The following is a 24,581-nucleotide window of genomic DNA, read 5'->3' as shown; positions in this document are numbered from 1 at the left end:
TTTCGTTTCTTGGGCTGTTAACTCTCACAACCTTGTTGCCAGCGTGCCGACCACTCCAATCTTACTGAATAGCCGAATAAATAAAATTCGTTTTATATTTAAGAAAAACAGTTCTAGTTAGATCGTTAACTAAAATGACGGCTCAAAGTTTAATTGTCTTGCTAGTTGTGGTTGGTTTTTGCGCGGAAATCTCTTTACAAGGTATGTTTTTGATATTTTATTTTATTAAATAAATAATTGATTTGTTCATAGATTGTTTTGTAGTCGGTTTTTCATATAAATCTGATTCATAAATTGTTTTTATTTCTCTCAGTATTTAGGAGTTATATTTTGCATCGTATTTTTTTTTATTGGTTCTTAAATTTAAATAAGTAAAAGCTAAAAGTTGATAATGACTGCTTGTGTTTAGTTTTAATAACGAATTTAATTTACTAGGTAACTGTGTGATATGATAGTTTGTTCAATAATTGCTTACACAAGTAACTGGATTGGCTTTGTATAATTATGTTTGTACCAAGTAGGTGATTAATCACTTTATTATGATTCTATTAATACTTGATATATTGCTCTTTTTACACGCTTTTTATTAGCTTCACCTGTATGTTTGTATGTTTGTTTGTATGTTTGTTTGTATGTTTGTTTGTATGTTTGTTTGTATGTTTGTAACCGACTTCTTTGGGCGCAATTTTGACCCACTTTAAACGGCCAGATTTCGTTCAAACTTTGTAGATTTATTGAGGACCGATGAAAATACACGATTTTAATAATTTTGTACCATTGTCTTTATCAATATCCTCAGGATTAACGATTTTCGAGGCGAGAGAAAGCGCCTTATGGAGCGTTCAGGCAAAGTTACTAGATTGATTTTTAGCTTTGGAAAATAATAATATTATTTCCCTATAACTCAAATGTACTGAAACATATCTATAATGCCATCTTGTAGAATGATTTTTAGGATTCCGTACTCAAAGGATAAAACGAAACCCTCCGCTGTCTGTTCTTGAGTCACAGGGCTTTATCTCTTAAACCGTAATAGATAGACACTTGATTTTTTTACAAACGATGCATGATGGTGGTCGCTATAACAACAAATACTAAAAATAATAAAATAAATATAGTTTAAAAAACTAAAAAACACGCTTTTATGTTAAAATCAACTAAAAAGCAAAAAATAATCTTCAATCTAGGAATCAATTAAGGAACAGTAAATAGTATAATTGTGGAAAAAGTGTGGGGCGCTTTTCGAACCTGATAAATGGAGCACCCCACACTTTTTCCACAATGATACTATTTACTGTTCCTTAATTGATTCCTAGATTGAAGATTATTTTTTGCTTTTTAGTTGATTTTAACATAAAAGCGTGTTTTTTAGTTTTTTAAACTATATTTATTACTTTACTCTCATAAATATTCATGTAATGTCTTCATAAACATAATTATTACGTTCATATATTGCTTCTTTTCTTCAATATTTAATTAGTTTGTAGACATGATTATTATAGATTTTTTTATTCTGTTTGCTAAAAATGGACTCTTTTTTGTATATTTTTTCCCCTCATTGTAGCACTCATGAAGTATGAACAATTAAATAAATTTTCCACTGCTGTTTAAAAAAGGAGGAAATATTTTAAACAAGAATTAGTTCGATAGTCGGATAAAGAAAAGTTATTATTCATATCTTGCCATCATAAAATGCGTTACTATTTTAGAGATTTTGAATTGATCTCGTGGATGACTAACCAAACCATATTAGTCTAATTATCCGTGAGGCCTTCCTATCTTACGTAATCAATTGGACAATATACATATATTTTATACATCTATTGCAAACGAGTACTGCGTATACGTGAATTTCCCCAACCGTCTCTACATCTTACCCTTTATTTTGTAAGCCATAATCCCGAGATAACAAGCATTTTGTCTTAATGGTTTGTTTAGGCAGGGCATTTTTATTTATTTTAAATCAATATAGGTAGATAAAACAGTTAACAATATTGCCTTTAGGAATGATCTGACGTTCAGAACTCCTGTCGAATTTGGGAATAAGCTTTGTAGAGTTAAATAAGGTTTGATAATACTTATTTATGAGGCGGTCTAACTTAGTTCTCAGGGGTAGAGTTTATTAAATCTTATATATAAAATTCTCGTGTCACAGTGTTAGTTACCGTACTCCCCCGAAACGGCTTTACCGATTTTCACCTAATTTCATATGCATATTCAGTAGATCTGAGAGTCGGCTACTATCTATTTTTCACACCCCTAGGTGATGAGGGTTGTTCACCCTTAACATTTTTTTATTTATATGGCAACACAACGTTTTCCTGGTCAGCTAGTATATTATATATTAAAAAAAACTTGTAATAATTTCATGTATCAAAATGACTCAATTGTTCTTATCATTTTGAAGTATATCTTATTTTGACGTAAGAAACCTCGTCTGGTATATTGCTCCCGGTCCCCGAACAAATCGAAAGTTTTTATCTAATTTTAGAAGTTTGATAGAAGCCTGTATGAAAGGGTCGATTGCAGAGTAATATCGACATTCTACGTTATGTTTACTTTTCTACGCCCGAGGAAAGAAAATATCGTAATAGTGGGCACGTACGGACAAGGAAAACGCATTCATTCATTTAACGTTGTCCTGTTTATTTGTGTTCATGTGTACATTAAGGAAATTACAGTTTTATGTTACATGTGTGTGTGTTATGTTTTTCCGAGTTAATTTTTAATTAAGTGTTTTTTATGAAGTTGGTTAGAGTAGAGCGTAATTCAAATTGGTGGAGGTAAGAGTTAATATCCAACCAGTGTCGGATGGTTTTTAAAATGCTTAAAATTGGGGACATTACACTATACATGATATAAAACCGGGACCCATGGCTTAACCGAATGATTGTTGTTTACCAAAACATGAAAGCGCATATGTAATTAAATCACTATTGGTGACCTACCCAATTCCAGGCCGCAGTTGTTGTTACTTAACTTCGAAGATCGGTTATGATGAAGAAAAGTCTGACACTATGCTAACTTGTAGGTTATGTAAACAGTGTCGCTTTAGTCCCGGGACTAGAATAGGGCTACGGTATCCCCTGCCTGTCGTAAGAGGCGACTAAAAGGGGGCTTCTGGGGTTGCGGGCGGAAAGAGTGGGAGCTGCTCGGCCAGCGACCCCGGGAAGAACGGCGGAATGTGTTGTCGCATACCGTCGTGCACACCAGACGGAGTGGCGAGGGTCAAAATGCTCACCTGGGCTACAACGCGCTAAGAGGACTCCGGTTGCGTTCCTTTGGAGATCCTGGAATCCTCTACACAGCGTCGAGGACGGCCACCGGGGCGGTTTTAGTGCGGTAAGGATCCCACAAAACTCCGTGTCGCTCCCACGGCATAGGGTACCTTTTGAAGGTTTCCCCATCGTCAACAAAAAAAAAGGTATATTGTATACAGAATTATTCGAGCTAGCATTGGGAAAAGTATTCCTTATCAGAAAAGAACTGATAATATTACCAGTGATCACATTACCAGAATGATACCTCTGTACGTCTTGTTTGGAAGGCCGATACTTGTGTTTGGGTAGAATCAAAACATTTACGATCCAACATGACCTCAATTTACAAGATTGCTCTGCGGATACGACAAATTGCCTATCAAAAACTTTACGTCCTAAGTATTAAGCGTTACGTATGTTTTTTACGGTTTTTTATATGTGGAGTTACTTTGTAATAAGGTGTGTGTGATGGTAAGCGGTTATCATCATCTGACGTACTGCTAGTTAGAAGATTATGTTGTGAAGGAGCTGCAGACCACCTGATGGCGAGTGGTCAATGACGCTCACGGACATCTGTAATCAATCTCAGTTAAGATTGGATTACTATCTGAGGTCATTTCTATATAGAACAGTTGATGTGTTATCATTCCTGAAGGCTTATAAGTCATGTGTAAGTCAGCTGGAACCCACACCCTTCCAAGAACTGGTTTACATTAGAAATAGGACCTTATTAGTGGTACTGGGATAATGCTGATCAATGTATGCATATTATCATTATCGTAGAGTTATATAAAACAAAATTATTTGTAATCATGAAATTAAAGGTATTAGAATGTCAAGATTACTGTCAAGGTTATCTAGAAGAAAAACCTTCTTAGTGAATAGAGCCTTTGGTACTGACAAAGGTTAGAAATACTCAAACATGCCTCTAATTTATAGTTTAATATTTGTATTTATATTTTTTGGGTGTAAATTACATACTATAAAAACAATATTGCTTTATCAAAGTGATATATTATTCAAGTAGGAGTGAAACTTTGATTTAAGATAAACTTTGATTTTTCTAATTTATGTTTTTTTATATATAATATAGGAAGAGATAGGAGTAGCAGACGAGCATGCAGTCCACCTGATGGTAAGTGGCTACTGCCGCCCATGGACATCTGTAATCAACACCAAAAAGATTAGATATTCCTACCTGAGGTCCGTCACAGATGCGCCGCTACCCCTGAGGACTAAGCTGGAACGCCTTGGAAAAGTATGTCTCCCTTACCACACCCTTCAAACCGGAACACAGCAGTGCTTAACATTGTTGTTATTAGGCAGAAATAGGTAAGGCGGTGGTGCCGCCGGAGTCATCCCCAACAAGGTGTTCTACCACCTTAAACGTTGTATGTATCAGAAATTAATAAACACTATCACTCTTACTCGTGTAAGAACACGATGTAAAGACATTGTGAGGAAACCTGTACATCTGAGAATAAGAAAAAGAAATCTCAAATGTTTATAAGGTTTCCACACTTGGCGAGCGCTGCGGACTACGGCCTAGATCCCTCACTCTGAGGACGTCGAGGAGACCCGAGTCCAACAATGTAACAATAATAGCTCGACGACATAGTAAGTAATCCATACAATCAGATAGTATTGTCAGTGATTGCATTATATCCAATGAATCGCTGTTTTGATAGGAAATTGATACAATTTCTGGCCAATTTGCAGTTACCGCAAACTCCATCCATTGGGAATATGTTGTTGGTTCGTAAACACTATCCGTTATTTCTCTTGAAAACGAAATGGTATTTTTCCTTACTAGAACCAAAAAATATGGGAAGAACAATATTACAAGTTAACTTTAATTATATTATGTCTAAGGGTGGCTGTGTCTGTCAACTTATATCAATCAATAATTTATATATCATTAGTTCATTAAGCGGGAGTCTCCTATTACGAGTATTTATGTTAAAAACTGTAGATTGTCTTTTTATTTGTTTGTTCTTGAATTTATTGAAACTTTTTTTTATGAAATAGCTTATGGTTAGACCTAAAAATTGACACTGGCGAAACAAACAGGCCTGAACTTGCAAATAAAGTGGTACTAGAAATAAGTAGTAAGTATCATACTATGATAATTTGCTTATTATTATTAATAATATTAACAACTTCAAACGATTTGGAGACTCATATAAATCCAACCTTAAGCACGTCACTATGAGTTAAATTTTTGCTTGTAACTAGAAAGCAATGCGATAAGGCAGATATTGATGCGGCGTCTGTGACGTCACATTAAAACTACGCAGGGCTCTACAAACATTTACGACCGGTCCTTCTAAAGTAAATAGAGAGGTGGAACGTGAAGGTACATTGTAAGAGGGTTTATTGTCTTATATAGCGGTGTGGTTGCAATTACGTCAGTGCATCGCGGCCTAACGCGATGACGTTTCGCGCCTAGATTGTCATTTGTCAGAGACGGTTAGCGCGCTTTTTTTTATTTTGTAGATTTGTTTGTTTTTTTCGTGTATATGTGTATTGTGCCAGTTAAAGCATGATGTTGTTGTTTTTTTCGTTGGTGGTTTTATCTTTGAACGCGTAATAGAATATCGGTCGGCTATCAGTTTGAATTGTTTGTTAGCTTGAAAATTATTGACAGGAATTTCTCGGTGTGCACATTTTTTTTACACCAAAATACTTTTGCACAAGATTCTAAGTTCAAATTGTGCGTGCATCATGATCTAAGAGTATCTGTCTGAAATTATTTAATAAAGAAAAATGAGAAAATATTTTTAATTATAATATTTTTTTCTATTTCACATTATTTAGAACTAATAGGAAACGACTATTAGTAGATAAATTAACATATCTTGTGATTATCTTCGAGGTTGTATTAATAAAAAAAATGTAAAATTTTGTTAAAAATTTCCTACTTATTTCTTGCGTAATAATTAAACCTTGAACGTAAAATACTATTACTTAGAATTAAAAATAGGTAGCCGACTCATCAGTTATGTAAAACTATATTTCCTTGTTGTGTGAAATAGTGGAATAGTGTAAATAACATGTGATTGTTACTTCATAGTCGACCGCTCTAGCAACTTTAACGACTTTTTTCGAATAGTGAGCAGGTTTGCGGTGATTTAGCTAGTGATGATATTACGAAACTAAATCCAATAGGGACGTGGGGATCATATACGGCCAGTTCCAATTACGCATTCGTGTGAAGTCGTCGTCTTACACAATTATTATGACATTTTAGACGCATAGATAAAAAAAATATTCCGTTTTTTTTGCCGATAGTTTCGACGGCTAAATTGTGCAGTTTATAAATCGACGACACTAAAAAGACGTTTTTATATTTCGGAAAGGTGCATATTGAATATTGCGAATTTACTTTAAAAAATAGAACCAATTTTTTTATTCACGCCTTACACGGCCATAAACGCTGCTGTTAAAGCTATTTAAAAGCTGAAAAGTTTTTGCGGGAAACCAAATCCGTTCGAAATTCGAAAACATTTTATAACATTCGAACATTTTATTCCAGTAGCTCTAATTTTGTAATTTTGTGTTTTTGTTTTAAATATTCAATAGTGCCAGTGTTTTGAACTTTTTACAATAAGTAAAATTGATTAGCAATGGAGTTGAAAAAATTGTGTTATGTGTGGTCTTTGTTATCTTTCCTGATCTTGCAATGTGCGTTAGTGGGCCATGGGGAACAGAGTGCGTTTGAGCTTCCTGTGCAGTTGGTGGGTTTCCCGTTCATAATTATGGCGGTCAGGGTTACAAACTTCGTGAAGAAATTGTCCTACGCTTTGAGTCCAGGTAATTCAGTTATTTAACATCTTAAATTTCCTATTTTCTATTACTAGGTGTCTTTTTTAAGGGTAAGTATTACGTGTTCGTTCATCAAGCTATATAGAGAAGTTATATAGAGAACTGTTATAAATATAGATTACGTCGTATTATTTTATTCCAGTCTTAAAGCCAGTTTTAATATGCACACAGCATAAAAAATATTATATGATTATTTTGTTAGAAATTAATCGTCTATGACAATGTGATGCTATTTAATTATGGAAAATATTCAGTAAACAAAAGTAAAGTCTCACATAATTACTCGATTTTAAAAGTTGTTTAATACGCCTTTGCAGGTCAATGAAAACTGTGTCATTTACTGTGTCAATGTTATTATTGTACCCAATAATAAATGTTACCTATTGAATTACAAATAGCGGTTTTAGTAAGCTGTTACACTGCAGTTAACACGTAAAAGAGAAACAAGCTATTAACGATACTTCTTGTGTAATTTGTATCCAATTTAAATTCAAATTGGAGTTCAGTTGAGACATACGAGGATTACGTTGTAATAGGTGTATCTTGATATGTTACGCGAATTTATAACTATTTTTGTAATATAGGAGTAGCAGGTGACCATGACTACCTGATGGTAAGTGGTCACTGCCGCTCACGGACATCTGTAATCGACAGATAAGCTTAGTTTCCTACCCGAGGTTATCCACAAATGCGCCGCTACCTCTGAGGACTAGAAGGTGGTACAACTCTCTAAGATTCGACTCTGGCGGCATTACCGCCACACCTACTTCTGCCTAACGGCAGTGGGAAACGCTGCTGTGTTCTGACTTCAAGGTTGTGTTAAAGGAGTTATATTTATCCGATATTAGACGTTCCATCTTATTCCTCAGCAGTAGCAACGCATTGGCCGACCTCAGGTAAGACTGATGTTATCTGGGGTCGGTATAGATGTTCAAAGACGGCAATAGACACATACCTACAATCAGGTGCTCTGCATGCTCGTTTGTTACTTCTATATTATATAACTCGTCAATAATCACATTCTACCCCTTAAATATGTAGAAGAGAACGGATATTTCGACACATACGAGTCCATATCAACAGAAAGCAGGTAATTTATATTTTTACTGCCTTCTCATATAAGGACATAAGGGCATTTAAAAATATTTATCATTAAAATACCACGAAAATTAAGAATTATTTGCTTATCTCAATTGAAAGGCGTCCACCTTGAATTAATGTCTTATATTAATATATAAGTTGCTTGATAAGGTTTCATTCATTATGCAAGTATCGTTCGCAGTCGTTGATATCTATATGAAAAGATAAACAGTCGAATTTTAAAAATCTATAATTGATCTTGACCTCCTATAAAATAGATTCTATTTTTTTCATATTAGAAAAGTTTTGTATAATTTTTGTAAAGGTTTCTAAATTCCGCCAAAGCCTATATACCTTTTTATGTAGAGAAGATATACTCGTATGCTTGGAAACGGGGTAGTGAATCTGTGAATTTTGTGAAGATTGAACTGTTTTAAATGGAATGTAGCTAAAATAAGATGTTAGATCACTTTTCATAACGTCAGAGTTAGCACTGTAGATACAATTATGAAAATATCTTTATTACTTACTATAACATAAGTTGTATTTAACTAATTTATTTTGATAACCATCTTACGACTTGTGTGTAAACTTTTTACATTGAAACTAAAAATATTTTGCAACACATCGTAATCGACGACTACCATATACAGTGTGTCCCATATTCCACCAGGAAGACGTCAGCACTGATAGGTGTGCAGTATGTGCCCTACTTAACTTTATTTATAGACGCTATGACATAACTTGATTGACCAACTAAAGTTTAACGAGAACTCGACAGTGAATGTGCTACGTTCCGTACAACGCATTACTGTTACCACTGCAGAGTAATCTCAACCGCTCTTAGAGCAAGTACCATTTCACGTTCCATTCATTTAGCGCGCGAATTTTTGTTGAAACGGAGCGTGAAATCGTGTAAACAGAGTGCTTATTTAAAAACAAACGTTTTATTTTTAATTCTCGGTTTATTTTATGCCAGTGTGACGTATTGAATATTCATACGATGGTTTAAGTTACGAAATTTTTGTCTATTTGAACGGTGTTTTGTTTTAGTGTGCAGTTACAAGTCATTTACAACCGAAAATGAAGGTCTTGAATGTAACATATTTCACGTTTATCGTTTTATTTGTTTTATTTTCTTCGGAAAATGTTATCAGTGAAGAGTCGCCCTTCGAGTTACCGGTACAGTTAGTTGGTTTTCCGGCAATCGTGTTAAGCGTCAGATTAACGAATTTTCTGAAGAAACTTGCTTATACCTTTAGTCCAGGTAAGTGTCGTATTTTTTAAGTTTATGTAACACTCAACGGGTATGAAGTACCTATAGTTAAAACATTTATTTAATAAGACCGGCGACTGTACTCCAGAATCAAAGTCAATAATAAATGCAATATGAAAGGATAACATTTTTATTGTTTTTATTCAACGTATTTTATATAATAAAAAAGTTATTCAAAATGGGTTAGCTCAATTTGCTGTATTGAAGGTAGTTATATTTTTTAAGTAGGTACTGATCGTTCAATAAATTTATTACATTTTGAGATCTTTGACGTCATCGTTTATGCTTGTCTTCTTTAGAAGGTCCATTACAATTATTATTTAAACGATTTAACTCATTTCTAAATTTACTGAAAATTATAATTATAATATTATTTACGATTGTTGTTTACATTTTGCGATTATATTATGTACAAATTTACTGGCGTACAATATTTAATTTTATTCAACATAATTTTATGTAAATTAAGTTTTTCTCTCAAATAAAAATATAACCTACCTAATACAAGTTTCGCACATAAAATGTTTACTTTACTTCCGGAGTGAAGGTCTCGTTTGTGAATGCAAATTGTCCGTGCAAATTCAGGGACAAAATTTGTATACCTATCTCTTTGATATACGAATGTATGTAGGTACAAGGCAAATTACGTTTGCAGTTCAAGGGACATTCATTTGGTACATTCCTTGAGTACAATTAGGACTGTGTTTATAATTCGTTATAGTACTTTTATACTGGAATTTGTTATATAAAGGGTTTCTAAAGTAAATAAGAGTATATTTTTCGTATTTTATTTGTTTATAGGTCTACCACAGATATTTTTGTCTTACAATAGCATTACTGTGTTCTGGTTTCAAAGTGGTTCAACTCTTTGTGGTTCGACTCCGGCGGCACCACCGCCACACCTATTTCTACCTAATAACAGCAGTGTTAGGCGCTGCTGTGTTCCGCTTTGAAGGGTGAGACAGACTTTTCCGAGGCGTTCCAGCTTAGTCCTCAGGGGTAGCGGCACATCTGTAGCCGACCTCAGGTAGGAATATCTAATCTAATCTAATAGATTACAGATGTCCATGGGCGGCAGTAGCCACTTACCGTCAGGTGGACTGTATGCTCGTCTGCTACTCCTATATTATAAAAAAAAATCGTTCCAGTACTTTTATACTAGAATTTGTTTCTAAAGTAAATCAGAGTCTAATTTCCGTATTTTAATTGTTTATAGGTCTACCACAAATATTTCTGTTTTATAATAGCATTACTGTGTTCTGGTTTCAAAGTGGTTCAACTGTTCAACTGCAGTACTGTTTTCTGGTTTTAAACTTAAAAAGATATTCTTACACGAGGCGTCTTAACTTAGTTCCCAGGGGAAGCTTTGAAAGGGCTTCGCTACTTAGTATTCTTAGTCAGTTTAATTAAAGCTTCCCATGAGCAGCATGGACTTATTTTTAGCATTGGATGCCCTTTATCATACCTCATAATATCATTTATATCACAACGGTGAAAAGTTAACAAACTCAACTTGTTTATAATAATAGAACAATAAAACATAATGAAAAATCGCAAGATAATCTACATGTTGGTATAATAACAAGAGATATATAATTCTATAATTATTATAACAAAAAAAAACTCGATTGTTTAAAAATATAGCCTATGTTACCGCCATATTGATCCGGAATACTATGACACCTCGTATGTTAAAATCCGTCAAGCCGTTTGGACTGCAGAATGTTCTAAATAATGAAGTATTCATACATAAGCTCGAAAAACATTAACCTCGGCTAGTCCGGTAAAAAGAAAAATAAACACTTCAAAATAATTCAGTAGGTATAGTTTCAAAATTGCCGAGTCTCAGTAAATTTATGGTATGGCTCTCGTGTGTGAAGTTATTAATGTATTTTCAGAATATATTTCGGTTATTATAATACCTTATATTAAACTGGATAGATGATAAGCGAATGCTTTTGTTACCGTTTTATATTTATAGTTTAAACTAAAGTATTTTATGGTATGATAGTAAAAAAATACATGAGTTTTATGACTTACTTTATCCGCGAAATCTATATTTTCTAAAAGCTATTTAAATATTTTCGGGAATAATAATAATGTTTATATTTTGCAGTATAAAATCTATAGTTTTTAAGAAAAAAACCTGCCAAAATTAATTCAGTCGTCTTTAAAACGAATGCGGTAGAGTTTTAGAGTATGGATACATGCATTTTTTTAAATAAATTACAGAGGTACAGCTATTATTTACATTTATTTAAATATATGTATGTACATAATGGCAATTAACAAAAATATGAATTCATTAAAAGTACTTTACACACAGTAAAATATTGTTTGTGTTAAAAGTACGTTTAATGTGTGTGTGAAAGTGGCTGTACTAAAAATATATATAGCATAATATCACTATATGTTAATTACTTTAATGAACACAGTAATTTAGGCGTAATTTGCCATAACTTAATTAATACGGAAATAATGTACCGCATTAACACGACGCTTAATTATGCATTTTAATGATGTAGGCATTATTGCAGGGGTTTAAAATGTAAATCGGTTTTTGGACTAAATTGAGTGGACAAAATGCAGGGTCACGTAATAATTGTTGACAATCATGCAATTATATAAAACCTCGAGATTCAACCTTTAAGTAAAAATTATCAAAAAATGTGGTAAGACCCTTCTCGGTATAATATCTATTGCTACCCCTATTTCCGCCTGATAACAACAATGTAAGCGCTGCTGTGTTCTGCTTTGAAGTGTGTGGTAAGGGAGACATACTCACCCGAGGCATTCCAGCTTAGTCCTCAAGGGTAGCGGCGTATTTGTGAGCGACATGTAGGAATCAAATCTTACCTGGGGTTGATATCAGATGTCCACGGGCGGAATTTACCACTAGGAGAACTATGTACTGCCATTTACCGTGAGGTGGACTGCATGCTCGTCTGCTACTCTTATATTATAAAACAATGGCTGTAGGTAAGGAGAACCCAACCGAACTTATGCGTGTTAAACGCCTTTTACAACCGTATCTTCCTTACTTCCAACTTAGTCCTCAGGTACAACAACACATTTTTGGCCGACGTCAGGGAGCACACGATTCTATCTGGGATTGACTTTAGATCTCTATGCGTGAAGGTTTTCACTTATCATCAATTGAACGGCATGTTTTTATGCTACTTCAATAATTAAAAAAAAATATGATGTTTCGACCTTAAATAATACTCCACTTGTATTTGGGGTTGATTACAAATCTGTGTGCGTTATCCATTTGCTATCAGATGAACTGCATGCTCGCTTGCTTCAATTTCATACTCGTATTATGCAATTCTGGCATAATAATAGCCAACCATTATTATGTCAGGTTATGCAAGGCATAGCACGGTTTTTGTATGCATTTTAATTGATTTTCATTGTCGTTTTTACCTTCCAAATGTTGTTTTTAGTTATTAAATTTTATTGAAGGCTTTTGAATGGCTTAATAGCTTTATTCAAAGTTGGTGGAATCCTTTGTGGTTCAACTTTGGAGTCACCACCACCACACCTATTTCTGCCTAAAACGATAGCGTTCCGCTTTGAAAGGTGTGGCAAGAGAGACGTATTTTTCTACGCTTTTCTACATTAGTAAACGAATCTGTGGCCAATTAATTCTACCCTATGGAAATTAATAATTAATTAATTTCCATAGGGGGCAGTAGCCACTTATCAGGTGAATGCACACACACTGAATGCTCGTAGACACTATAGTTTTTGGTTGCAATCGCTGCAACAGTTACGCCCATGTGTACGCGGCTTAATATTCCCTTTCTCGTCAGGCATGACCGATGTCATGCGGGTCGCGTTATTTAACATGGATTACCCAATACTTTACTGAAGGTGGTTGAACCCATTGTGGTTCGACTCAGGACGCACCACCGCCACACCTATTTCTGCCTCATAACAGCAGTGTTAAACGCTGCTGTGTTCGGGTTTGAAGGGTGTGGTAAGGGAGACATTCTTTGCCGAGGCGTTCCAGCTTAGTCCTTAGCGGCGCATCTGTGACCGACCTCAGCTAGGAATATCTGATCTTATCTGGGGTCGATTACAGATGTCCATGGGCGGTAGTAACCACTTACCATCAGGTGGATTGCATGCTCATCTGCTACTCTTGTATTTTTTTATAAAAAAAATGCTCGTATGTTCGTTTTTGGTTAGAATATCTGCAACAGTTACGTCAATGGGTATAGTCCGCGCCAAACTTCTAGTCCGCTCTGAAGTTGCTACGACGCGTTTCTATATTGGGAGCGGATCAATTTGGCGCGGTCTATACGCGGCTTAATATTATCCTCATCAGGCATGACCGATGTCATGCGGGTCGGCACTCGGCAGTTATTTAACATGGATTACCCAATACTTGTAATGTGCTGCATTGTTTACCGGTGCAGTTTGTCAATCCGTCACATTAATTCTGTTCGTAGTTTAACTAGTTACGCTAGTTATAATGACAAGTTTACAAAAACTGTTTAAATGACGACGTAATGTTCTAGAATATGTTACTGATACGGTTGATGCATTTGTTATGTGTGTTTTATTTTAAACTAGTTTTAATCGTTGTAATGCTGATATATTAAATAGTTCTGTTCGTTGATATATAAGTACTGTTATATTTGTTATTATTACCTCTATAGGCGATATATTATTATATTAAATATCGCTGCTATATCTACGTTATATTTTATATTAGTTAGTATCGTAGTAGTTATCTATTCTTAATAATTAACTAAACGAATTCTTTTATAAAGTTATCCAACGATAAGCTAAAAAATACGTTTAATTTTATTTAATTATAATTATTATTTCTACTTAAAATATTTACGTAAAACCCGTAAATACGTAGATGTTTTAAAATGTATTTAAGCATAGCATTTGTTGTGATAAGAGTAAAGTAATGCGATTTGTCCTCATTGTGCCTGCATTCCTGTATAATACTTTAAGATAACAAATGAATGTTAACGCTCTAATTAGGACCCTATCCAAATAACACAGATTGTCCTGTCTGGAATTTCCATGACTAAGACATGAGGGATGTCCTCTTGAAAATACTCTATAGGCAATCTAAAAACTAGGGTTATTTTTATACAGTTTTAAACATATTTAATTATTTTTTGACATAGATTTAAGAAACCGGAATATGACTTGCTAATATTTTAATAATAGGTAAGTAAGTTGAGTGTGCGCTTTCTTTAATACAACGCACGTCAAGTTTGCAGGATGACCTTTCTACCTTTCTTTTGGAGAAATTCCTTCCTTTTTACCACATTCATAAAAAAAATCTCGTATGTCTTTTCATTCTAAAAGACACGAAGATAGGCAAAATATTTCTTCGATTAATACCAGAAATGAATTGGCCACATTTCTGTTATTATAAGTTTTTATTACCGTCAATGGTGACTATTGATACTTAGTTGGATTCAGTAATAAAAAAGGTTAATAGTCTAAGTTAAAGACGCTGATAGAGATAAACTTTACTACAATAATAATTTTAATCGAATAATATAATTACATTTCATTTAAGTAAAATTATTTTTTATTTGTTCCAGCAACATACCGATCCCGGGCTCGTCGTGAGCTGACGTTCATAGGCGAAACATCTGAACCGTTCGACGCCAAGGAGGTGGAGAAGTACATTACTGGAGAATTTGGAGCCAAGGCATGCGTGTTCGAACGAGTGTGTGCCCACTACGCTACGAGAGCGAGGAGCTCACCCAAACCCCAAATGGACTGGCCTGACGTATTCAGGTATACTGTCTGTTTCATTATCAATTCACTGTACCACTGCTGGGCATGGGTCTCCTTTCAGAATGAGAAGAATTAGGCCATAGTCCACCGCGCTGGCCAAGTGCGCGTTGGTAGTCTTTACATATCTTTGAAATTTTTAATTAAAATCTAATACGTAAAAACCCCCTCGATGAAGAACTTGAATTTCTTAACCGTTAGGCTATCATTGGTTTACTATTATCAGTTTGGTATACTAGAAGTATACCAAACTGTTAGTTAAGTAGCAGTCGTAATAACATAGTGGTTTGAAATAAGCTTCGATAAAGATTTTTTTGTACTGAGTACCTACTGACGATATTTTAATTTTACCGTAATATTTTGTGCCAATACTACTAATGAAGACTACAATAGTGAATAATTTCAATGAACATCGGTTAAAACTTCAGATTTTAATACCTAAATCGTGTACAAAGCAATTACAGACGGTTTCTACAGCGTTAGCGTCGATTAAGTTAATCCAACAAAGGCAGCAAAAACACTGTCTATTCAACAATAGGCTGCCCTTGACACCGCTGTCCATCCATTACAGCCATCAGTTTCTACGTTACAACATTACAATTGGGCGTCAAGGCCGAGGGGAACCAGGCCAGCCTGGTATAAGCTAAGCGGTGTGTAAGTAGGACAGTGATGTAATGACCACGCAACCGGTCAGTTACCACGTATGCATGTGTCATTTTGTTGTGTCGTTGAATTGGTCAATATAGCTTATTGAGAAGTAGAGTCGGGGGTCACAGGTTCGAATCATAGGCGCTGCGGATAAAAAGCAATGATAGTGTTTAAAACTTGGCTTCTCAGGGGATCCGAGGTTCAAATCCATGGCGTCTCTAACTTTTCAAAGTTATGTGCTTATTAGAAATTAATTATTGCTTGCTATTACGGTGGAGAAAACATCACAAAGGAACCAATCCGCTTAAGAGCTCGGTAAAAAAATTCAAATGTTCTAAATGTCTAATTATTTTCATTTTGAAAGAATAATCTTGTAAAGCAGTGGAACAGTAATGAATTGAGGACGAAGTAACTAGTCTCCAACAGATTAGAGCAGTATGACCTTCCCTATTCCTGAGTCCCGTATCGAGTAGTGGAACATAAAACGTTTGTGAATGTTTTTAATTGTACTCGTACTTACCACACTAAGCTATTATCAATTTATCAATGAAAATCAAATTTATTAGTTTTTATCAACATAAAATGAAGCGTAAATATTAAAAGTTTCTTAGTTTCGAACTATTTAGGCAAATGTCTTTAACAGCGACTCTCTTCATGTATTTTGATTGTCTGGCATACTTATATCTTACTTATTTGTGACGAAAAGTTTAGAAGTTTGTACTTATAAAGTACTACGAAAACGAAAAGACCCATTAGACGTGCTTCGTCACATAAAAATTAAGTAATTGGAAATTTGAGAACGGGAAATTCTCGAGAAATAATAAGTTTTAATTAGAGGATTTTTAAGAAGTTCATTACAAAGCGAATGAGTAATTTATTCTTATGGAATTGAATTTCGATTAATTTGTTAATAGATTGCTATAAATTTCATTACAGAAGTATTAATTAGATTGTTAATTCTTACGTTTTAGATGAGTGAGATAGATCGATTATGGTGTTATGGTATAAAGTTTTAATCTTGTTAGTACCTACCGAAATAATCTAAATATATCAGGCATCAATCAATAATAATAAAGATGGTAGAACCCTTCATGATACGACTTCGTACGCACCTATACACCTATTTCTGACTTATAACAATAGTGTTAAGTGCTACAGTATTCTGGTGTAATGACATTTACGAGCCGTTCCAACTTAGTTCTTAGAGTGCAACACATCTAAGGGCGACCTCATCTACACAATTACAGTTGATTATAAGTGTCTACGAGAAGCAGCTCCTCCTTACCATCAGGTGGACAGCATGCTCGCTTGCTACTTACAATAAAAAATGCATACAATTTATTTTTACGCAAACTGTATATGAATTATTGGCACACCAACAGCCAATCACATTTCATAATTTGCGTAATTTGATTAAATTTGCTAAAAAAACGTGTTTTAATGGAGTATTATACCCTCTGCGGGTACGTGTCGCGATCGACGTCCGAGGTGAGCCGGTTATGCAATGGCCACAAAACTTTCACTCTAATGTTCACTGACTAGCTAAAATGAACTCTGTTGTGAAATATTTATGATTACTTTACGAATTCATACATACATTAAATGTAAGATTGATATTGCCATGAACCCATTGTTCCACTGTCCACTGTCCCACTGCTGTGCTGCTTTTTCCAGAGTAAGATGAATTAGATCATGGACTATCGTGCGAGCCAAGTGCGCAGCCAAGTGTCACGTATTCACTTACGCAGTTTAATTCACGTATTGTTATTTTTTATCTTTGTCAATTTTAAGGTTCCGTAGCCAAAGGGTAAAACCGGAACCCTATTACTAAGACTCCGCTATCTGTTTGCTGTCCGTCTGAACCTCGTGAACCGTAATAGACACTTCGATTTTTTTTATTTTATGTTACGAACTTTAAAATTGATATTGTAATAGAAAAGAGTCATTAACTTGAACTTGAACGTATATGTTTTTTTTTGGTACGTGTACATCGTGTTCTATAATTTACGTATTTACCAAAGGGTAAAACCGGAACCCTATTACTAAGACTCCGCTGTCTGTTTGCTGTCCGTCTGAACCTCGTGAACCGTAATAGACACTTCGATTTTTTTTATTTTATGTTACGAACTTTAAAATTGATATGTAATAAAAAGAGTCATTAATAGAATAGAATAGAATACTCTTTATTGCACACTTACAGTAGAATTTAACAGTAGTAATTAAGGTAAAAAGTAAAAACAGTATGCAATAGGCGGCCTTATCGCTAAGCAGCGATCTCTTCCAGACAACCTATGCATGGGAAAGAGAAAAGGACAAATAAGGAAAGTAGGATAGGGTGTGCGAAGTTAGAGGTGGAGCAGACTACAAGGAATAGAATTACAGTAAACAATAATAACATAAGATGTAGGAATCCGATAATAAATGAAGGACAAGAAAACAAAAAAAGCGTGTTAAAAAGACAAAAGCACATCAGATAAAATAGCAATAATAATAGACCAAATAAAATATATAATAATAATAATAATTGAAAAAAGAAAAGGAGTAAAACTAAAATGTGGAAATGACGAGAGCAAGGGATGAAAAAAAAAAACAAGATTTATAAATAATGTTTCCTCAGTTGATTTTTAAATTCGTCAAGCGATTTAGCGCGGCGTATGGACAAAGGTAATGTATTCCACAGGCAAACAGCAACAGAGGAAAAGGAGTTTTTGTAGAAGGACGTAGTATCAGTGGGAGTTCGGAGAGAGAGATTAATAGAGGAGCGAAGACAGTGGTCATGAGTAAGGTAAAGATACTGGAAACGGTCTTTTAAATATGAAGGAGCGATGGGGCTAAACAGCACGCAGTATAATGCAGAAAGAATATGCATATTCCGGCGAAGTCGGATTGGGAGCCACTTGAGTTTTACACGATACTCGGATATGTGGTCATATTTGCGAATGCCAAATATGAAACGAATGCATAAGTTTTGAAGGCGCTCAAGTTTATTAAGTTGCTCCTCAGTGAGATCAAGATAGCAAACATCGGCATAGTCGAGATTGGAAAGAGTAAGGATTGGGTTAACGCAATTTTAGTAGCAGTAGGGAGAAAGTTGCGAAGTCTTCTGAGTGACCCTATTACGGAAAACATTTTTCTACTCACCTCGTCAATTTGAGGTGCCCATGATAAATGTCTATCTAGGTATATGCCGAGATTCTTGACTTTGTCAATATATGGAATACATATTCCATCAAAACTTATGCTTGGTATCAATCTCATGTCTAATCTGGATAGTAAGCGAGAGCTACCTATTATCATAGCCTGTGTTAATTGAACTTGAACGTATATGTTTTTTTTTGGTACGTGTACATCGTGTTCTATAATTTACGTATTTTACAAAAAAATGGATGTTTTGTAACTACTACGTTACTTTATTTATTTATTTTGACAATAGTCTATCAAAAAGTATTTTTTAAATGCTCGTTGGCTTGTCTGTCTAAGCGAACGAATTTTAAAAACCATTCAAACTCTCGCAATTTCGACGAGATTTTTACTTAAAAACTTGAAAATCTAAAGACTTTTTACATACAATACTTTCAGAACATCTACGTTCCGTGCACAAAAATAAAAACAAAAACTATGCAAGCGAGCTTAGTCCCACGGGATTACTCATCTCCACGATAGCAGTACTTTCATAATGTTCACCTCCATGACCCAAACTTTTAGTCTGCTCTTTCATTGGTTGAATATATTATTTGTGCCGCGGAAATACGGTACCTGTAATCGATTAATCGAAGAATCGGGTTTTGGAACCAAAACATCGATTTTTAATCGAAATTACGTAAGCCATGTATTCATGAATCGACCTAGCAAATCGAAAGTCGATTCGAGATAATCAACATGTTTTGATCTGTTGCGATTGCATTTTTAAGATACCAAGGATATAAAAAAATCCTTTCTTATTTGTTTTATAATGATCTTTTTGTGTATAATCCAATAAAAATCGATGTTTTTAGCCCTAAACTCGACGATAATTTTAATTATATATTATAATAATTATATATATATACATATATATTTCGATATTAATCAAAGAATACAAAGAAGAATGAATGGAAAGATATGACTGTACGTACCGGAAAATCGACATTAGGTTTTGTCTGTTACAGTAAATTTCAGTACAGTACACTTCTAAAAGACCAAAACTATAAAAATATACCAAAGCTTGCTGCTTTCGTCTTTTGGTTCTTTTTAGTTACATCGACTTTTGTGGATCTTAATATTTCGATTCGAATCGATTTAAAAATCGATCTTTTTTGGGTAGCTCCACATCTATGCAGAAACAGAATTTGCTTTTGCATTAATAATATTAGTAAGGTAGGATGGAGAGTTAAATGAAAAGTCTAACGAAAGTATAGGAAGCGGTGTTACAATCATCGTTGCGGTCTTGCGTTTAGATAACCACTGAAAAGTATTTCCGTATCTCAATTGCAATGACGTTCTCCATAACTGTCACTTTTATTTTATAGTCTCTATTGATCATAATCAATTATTATAATTAACTATTATTAATATTCATGAATTATAATGAAGGATGTTTTAACATCTTGAAAAACACACTTCCTTTATACAAGATATTGTAAAAATCAGATTATATCTCATAACTCAAAGCAAGACTAAATATAAAAATAGAAAAAGTATATAAAAGCGACACAAATTATCACATGAATTAATGTGAATTGACTGTAACCGTAGTAATTAGTATACCGTATAGTATACCGTAACTCATCATTCATCATCATCAACCCATCATCGTCCCACTGCTGGGTACCGGTTTCCTCTCTGAATCAGAAGGATTAGGCCATAGTCCACCGCGCTGGCCAAATCTGTATTAGTAAACTTCACATATCTTTGAGATTTTTTTTTGATAAATCTCTCAGGTATGCAGGTTTCCTCACGATGTTTTCCGTCATCGTTTAAGTGATAATTAATTTCTAATACACACATAACTTTGAAAAATCAGAGGTGTGTGCCTGAGATTTGAACCTCGGACCCCTTGATCGAGGAGCTGAGTTTCTTAACCACTAGGCTATCGTAACTATAAGTTAGGTTTTTATTCTATTAGCTAATGGTAGTAATTTTAAAGTAAATTTTAAGTAATGTTACTCTGGTGTGCAGTGTCTGTTTCGATTTCGGGTCAGACAGAAACCTTAATAAAATTGTGGAAAAATATAAAGAGATATGTGTTTAGATTACACGATACGCGAAGCAGAATAAGTAAGTCATTTCAACGTGTTTTCTTTGAGGTTCTTATTACTATTTGCTTTTTATAAGGGAGGGTACTACTAGGGCTAGTACAATATCTACTCTTTGGTCAGTTATTGTACGCAGCTTACTCCTCATAATAAAAATTGCAAATACAGATAATAAAATAAAACTGTAGCATAATATGAATACGTATTATAATTTTAAGTGCGTACCCCGAATATATTGTGGTATGTTATCGTAAAATAATCTCTCCCTAGAGTCCAACCCAAAGTTTCTACCCGAATTTCAAGAATATTTACGGCCGTATCAAATGATTTGTCTTTATTTAAGCTTTATTGTGCTATTTATGTGGTACTATTATATTTTTCGTTGGTCTAATTACTGCTTAATAAACGTTAATCCTTTGTGCTTATTCATTGATTTCTTGAATGTCTCTACATACAGCAGCGCTTAACACTGCCGTTATTAGGTAAAAATAGGGGTGGCGGTGGTGACATTGAAATCAAATCATAAAGGGTTCTACCACCTTCAATCTCATATTCATTTAGTAGACTAAATGCATTTATGCACCTATGTCTATATAACTAATTTTATTTAACTATTAAGTTGTCACTAAATCTTATAAGCACTTATACAAAATTACATTGTATAATATATACTTTGATGACCATCGTGACGATACCGGTGTGACATGTAAGGTTTCGGGTTCGATTCCCTGCCAGCCAGAGCTAAACGGTCAATTTAAATTTCATTTCTGGGTCTGGGTGTTTGTATGTTCATCTTTCTGTGTGTATATAGCACCCACGACACTGGAAATCCTAGTGTGGGACTGTGAGTCTGTGAAGCGCCTTTTTTATCTTAAACAAATTTACTATAACACATTTTACAATTCAGCATCAACATTATTCAAATATTCAAGTTTGTGCATTGTACATCCTTTGTGCTATGATAGATATATACATTTTATGGTACGGAATTTATGAAGTTTAACAACAGGCATGTAGTCTACATAAGGGAATAAAGCATTTAATGAATATTAACTCAAAATATTACATTTTGAGAGAATATTACATTTATCTTAAACAAAATCGACAGCATTTTACAATTCGGCATTAAAACTATTTAGGTAAATATTCAAGTTTGTTCTATGATGTATATATACATTTTACGGTATGAAAGTTATGAAAGTTAATAACTGTAATTTAGTCTACATTGGTATTAATAAGGGGGCAAATTTATTTTATTATTTTTTACTCAAATTATCACATTTCCACAAAACATTATACTTATCTTAAACAAGTTCTAGTAACAACATTTTACAATTCAGCATCAACATTATTCAAATATTCAAGTTTGTATATTGTACATCCTTTGTTCTATTGCATCTATACATTTACGGTACGGAAGTTATGACAACTGTTCTCGGGGGTTGTTACTGGATATTTTAAAAGCGGCAGCTCGTTAGCACCGCCTCTTCCGGTTTAAGTATCCTTGTCGGTGTTATCCTCGGCTGTATATATTATACGAATATATAATGCGTATAACTCTGAAGAATATAGAGTAGGTAACAATAGAGAATGTAGAGTTTGAGACTTTCTGAGTAGTTTTAGTCTACGTAGGTATTGATAAAGAGGCAAATGCATTTTATTACTTTTTACCCAAATCATATTGTAACAGAACATTATATGTATCTTGAACAAAATCTACAATATTTTACAATTCAGCATCAGTATTATTTTAATATTCAAGTTTGTACATGGTACATCCTTTGTTCTATTGCATCTATACATTTTACGGTACGGAAGTTATGAAGTTTAATAACTGTCATTTAGTCTACATAGGTATTAATAAGGTGACAAATGCATTTTATTATTTTTTACCCCATTTATCACATTTCCACAAAACATAATACTTATCTTAAACAAGCTCTAGTAACAACATTTTACAATTCAGCATCACCATTATTCAAATATTCAAGTTTGCACATTGTACATCCTTTGTTCTATTGCATCTATACATTTTACGGTACGGAAGTTATGAAGTTTAACAACTGTTCTCGGGGGTTGTTACTGGATATTTTAAAAGCGGCAGCTCGTTAGCACCGCCTCTTCCGGTTTAAGTATCCTTGTCGGTGTTATCCTCGGCTGTATATATTATACGAATATATAATGCGTATAACTCTGAAGAATATAGAGTAGGTAACATAAGAATATAGAGAATGTAGAGTTTGAAACTCTCTAAGTAGTTTTGGTCTGTGGTGATAGCAAAGTTACAGTTATCTTTAAGCGTGGTTTTAGAAATTATATAATTTGCATTTTTGAGATACTTTTTGAGATACTTGAGAGAAGCTTATTATATTTACCTGATTGAGTGTAATATTTTTTGAGAGTATGCAGCGAACTGAAGCCTACATATGACTTGACATTAAATTCTATGACGACGTCTAAGTTGTGAGAGTGACATAGAATACAATATTACCCTTTTCAGTTAAATATGTTTAAACAGTCGGATTTTTTGTTTTTATACTAATCTTTACTATTTCTTTAATTATTCAAGTCAATTCGACGTTCTTTCTTTCTGATCATGAATTAATTGTTTTCATTTTATATATTTCTTTTTTTCCAGCCAATACAAGCGCTCGCCAGACCAAGTAAAGGAGCTGTACTTGCTCAGTGTGTTTCTGGGAGACATCGTGGGATCGCCCCAGCTTTGCCACCAGCTAGGCAAGAGAAGAGGATGTGATGACACGCTATTGGGCTCAACACCACAACAATAAGAAAATTTATAAAGAAATTTACATTACGTTTACAAAAATGAGCAAAATCACAAATATGAACTAATAGATAGTCATCTATTATAGTATTGGTAATAGCACATACTTCAAAGGGACTGGAATATAAAGGTTCGTTTATATCTACAGACATAGAGCGTACCAGACACGTGCCGTGGCAGACATAGAAATATCATTATATACAATATTTACTGGCACGATATCTGCGTCATATTACAATAATTATAAATACGTTAAAATATGTTGCATAAAAAAATATAATTTCATATGGCATATTATTCAATGTCCTTCTATTTGTTAGTTATGATGGAAGGCCTATAAAGGTTGTTCTAATTCTAACATATGAGCTTTATTTCTTCTATGGGAGATACTTGGGAACGAATACCCATATCTCCTATCTAAATTTACGAGCATATCTACTAACTAAACAAGAAGCTAATTCAACTATTATATTACTTACAAAATTATTAATATTATATGCTACACTTACGAGTATATTAAGAAATAGAAATACTCAAGAATGATATATTGCATTATAATTTATAATTAAACGTAACATTTTTTCTCTTGATATTTGCTTTGTGGTAAGCTAGTTAGAAATAAGTTAGATAAATTGTAGATCTTATTTTATTAATAAGTAAAAGCCACATCAAAATATGGTGATCATATAGTAACCAAA

At 33.9% G+C, this 24,581-nt stretch overlaps 1 protein-coding gene across 3 annotated transcripts; it reads left to right on the top strand.

Moving 5' to 3' along the window:
- Positions 1-5,686: 5,686 nt before the first annotated feature.
- On the top strand, positions 5,687-23,955 carry LOC140745398 (uncharacterized). 3 transcript variants are annotated; one of them, XM_073077234.1, is made up of 4 exons: positions 5,687-5,729; positions 6,843-7,073; positions 15,021-15,219; positions 23,737-23,955. In XM_073077234.1, the coding sequence occupies exons 2-4, from the start codon at positions 6,887-6,889 to the stop codon at positions 23,885-23,887; spliced, it is 537 nt and encodes a 178-aa protein (XP_072933335.1). In that variant the 5' UTR covers positions 5,687-5,729; positions 6,843-6,886; the 3' UTR covers positions 23,888-23,955. The 3 variants fall into 3 exon arrangements, with proteins under 3 accessions (XP_072933335.1, XP_072933334.1, XP_072933336.1); XM_073077233.1 differs by lacking the exon at positions 5,687-5,729 and having other exon boundaries at positions 6,682-7,073; XM_073077235.1 differs by lacking the exons at positions 5,687-5,729; positions 6,843-7,073 and adding an exon at positions 8,965-9,432.
- Positions 23,956-24,581: the final 626 nt, after the last annotated feature.

Source organism: Epargyreus clarus, unplaced genomic scaffold (assembly GCF_041222505.1).
Source record: "Epargyreus clarus isolate Ecla_fem2 unplaced genomic scaffold, WU_Ecla_fem_2.2 ptg000010l, whole genome shotgun sequence".
NCBI classification, from domain to species: domain Eukaryota; kingdom Metazoa; phylum Arthropoda; class Insecta; order Lepidoptera; family Hesperiidae; genus Epargyreus; species Epargyreus clarus.
This window is presented reverse-complemented; position numbering and strand designations above follow the sequence as displayed.

Bases quoted from the DNA above. Each gene is read 5' to 3' on its own strand.
- LOC140745398 (XM_073077234.1), top strand. From the start codon at position 6,887: ATGGAGTTGAAAAAATTGTGTTATGTGTGGTCTTTGTTATCTTTCCTG. The intron at 7,074-15,020 runs GTAATTCAGTTA...TATTTGTTCCAG, and splicing joins GTCCTACGCTTTGAGTCCAG to CAACATACCGATCCCGGGCT. The intron at 15,220-23,736 runs GTATACTGTCTG...CTTTTTTTCCAG, and splicing joins GACTGGCCTGACGTATTCAG to CCAATACAAGCGCTCGCCAG.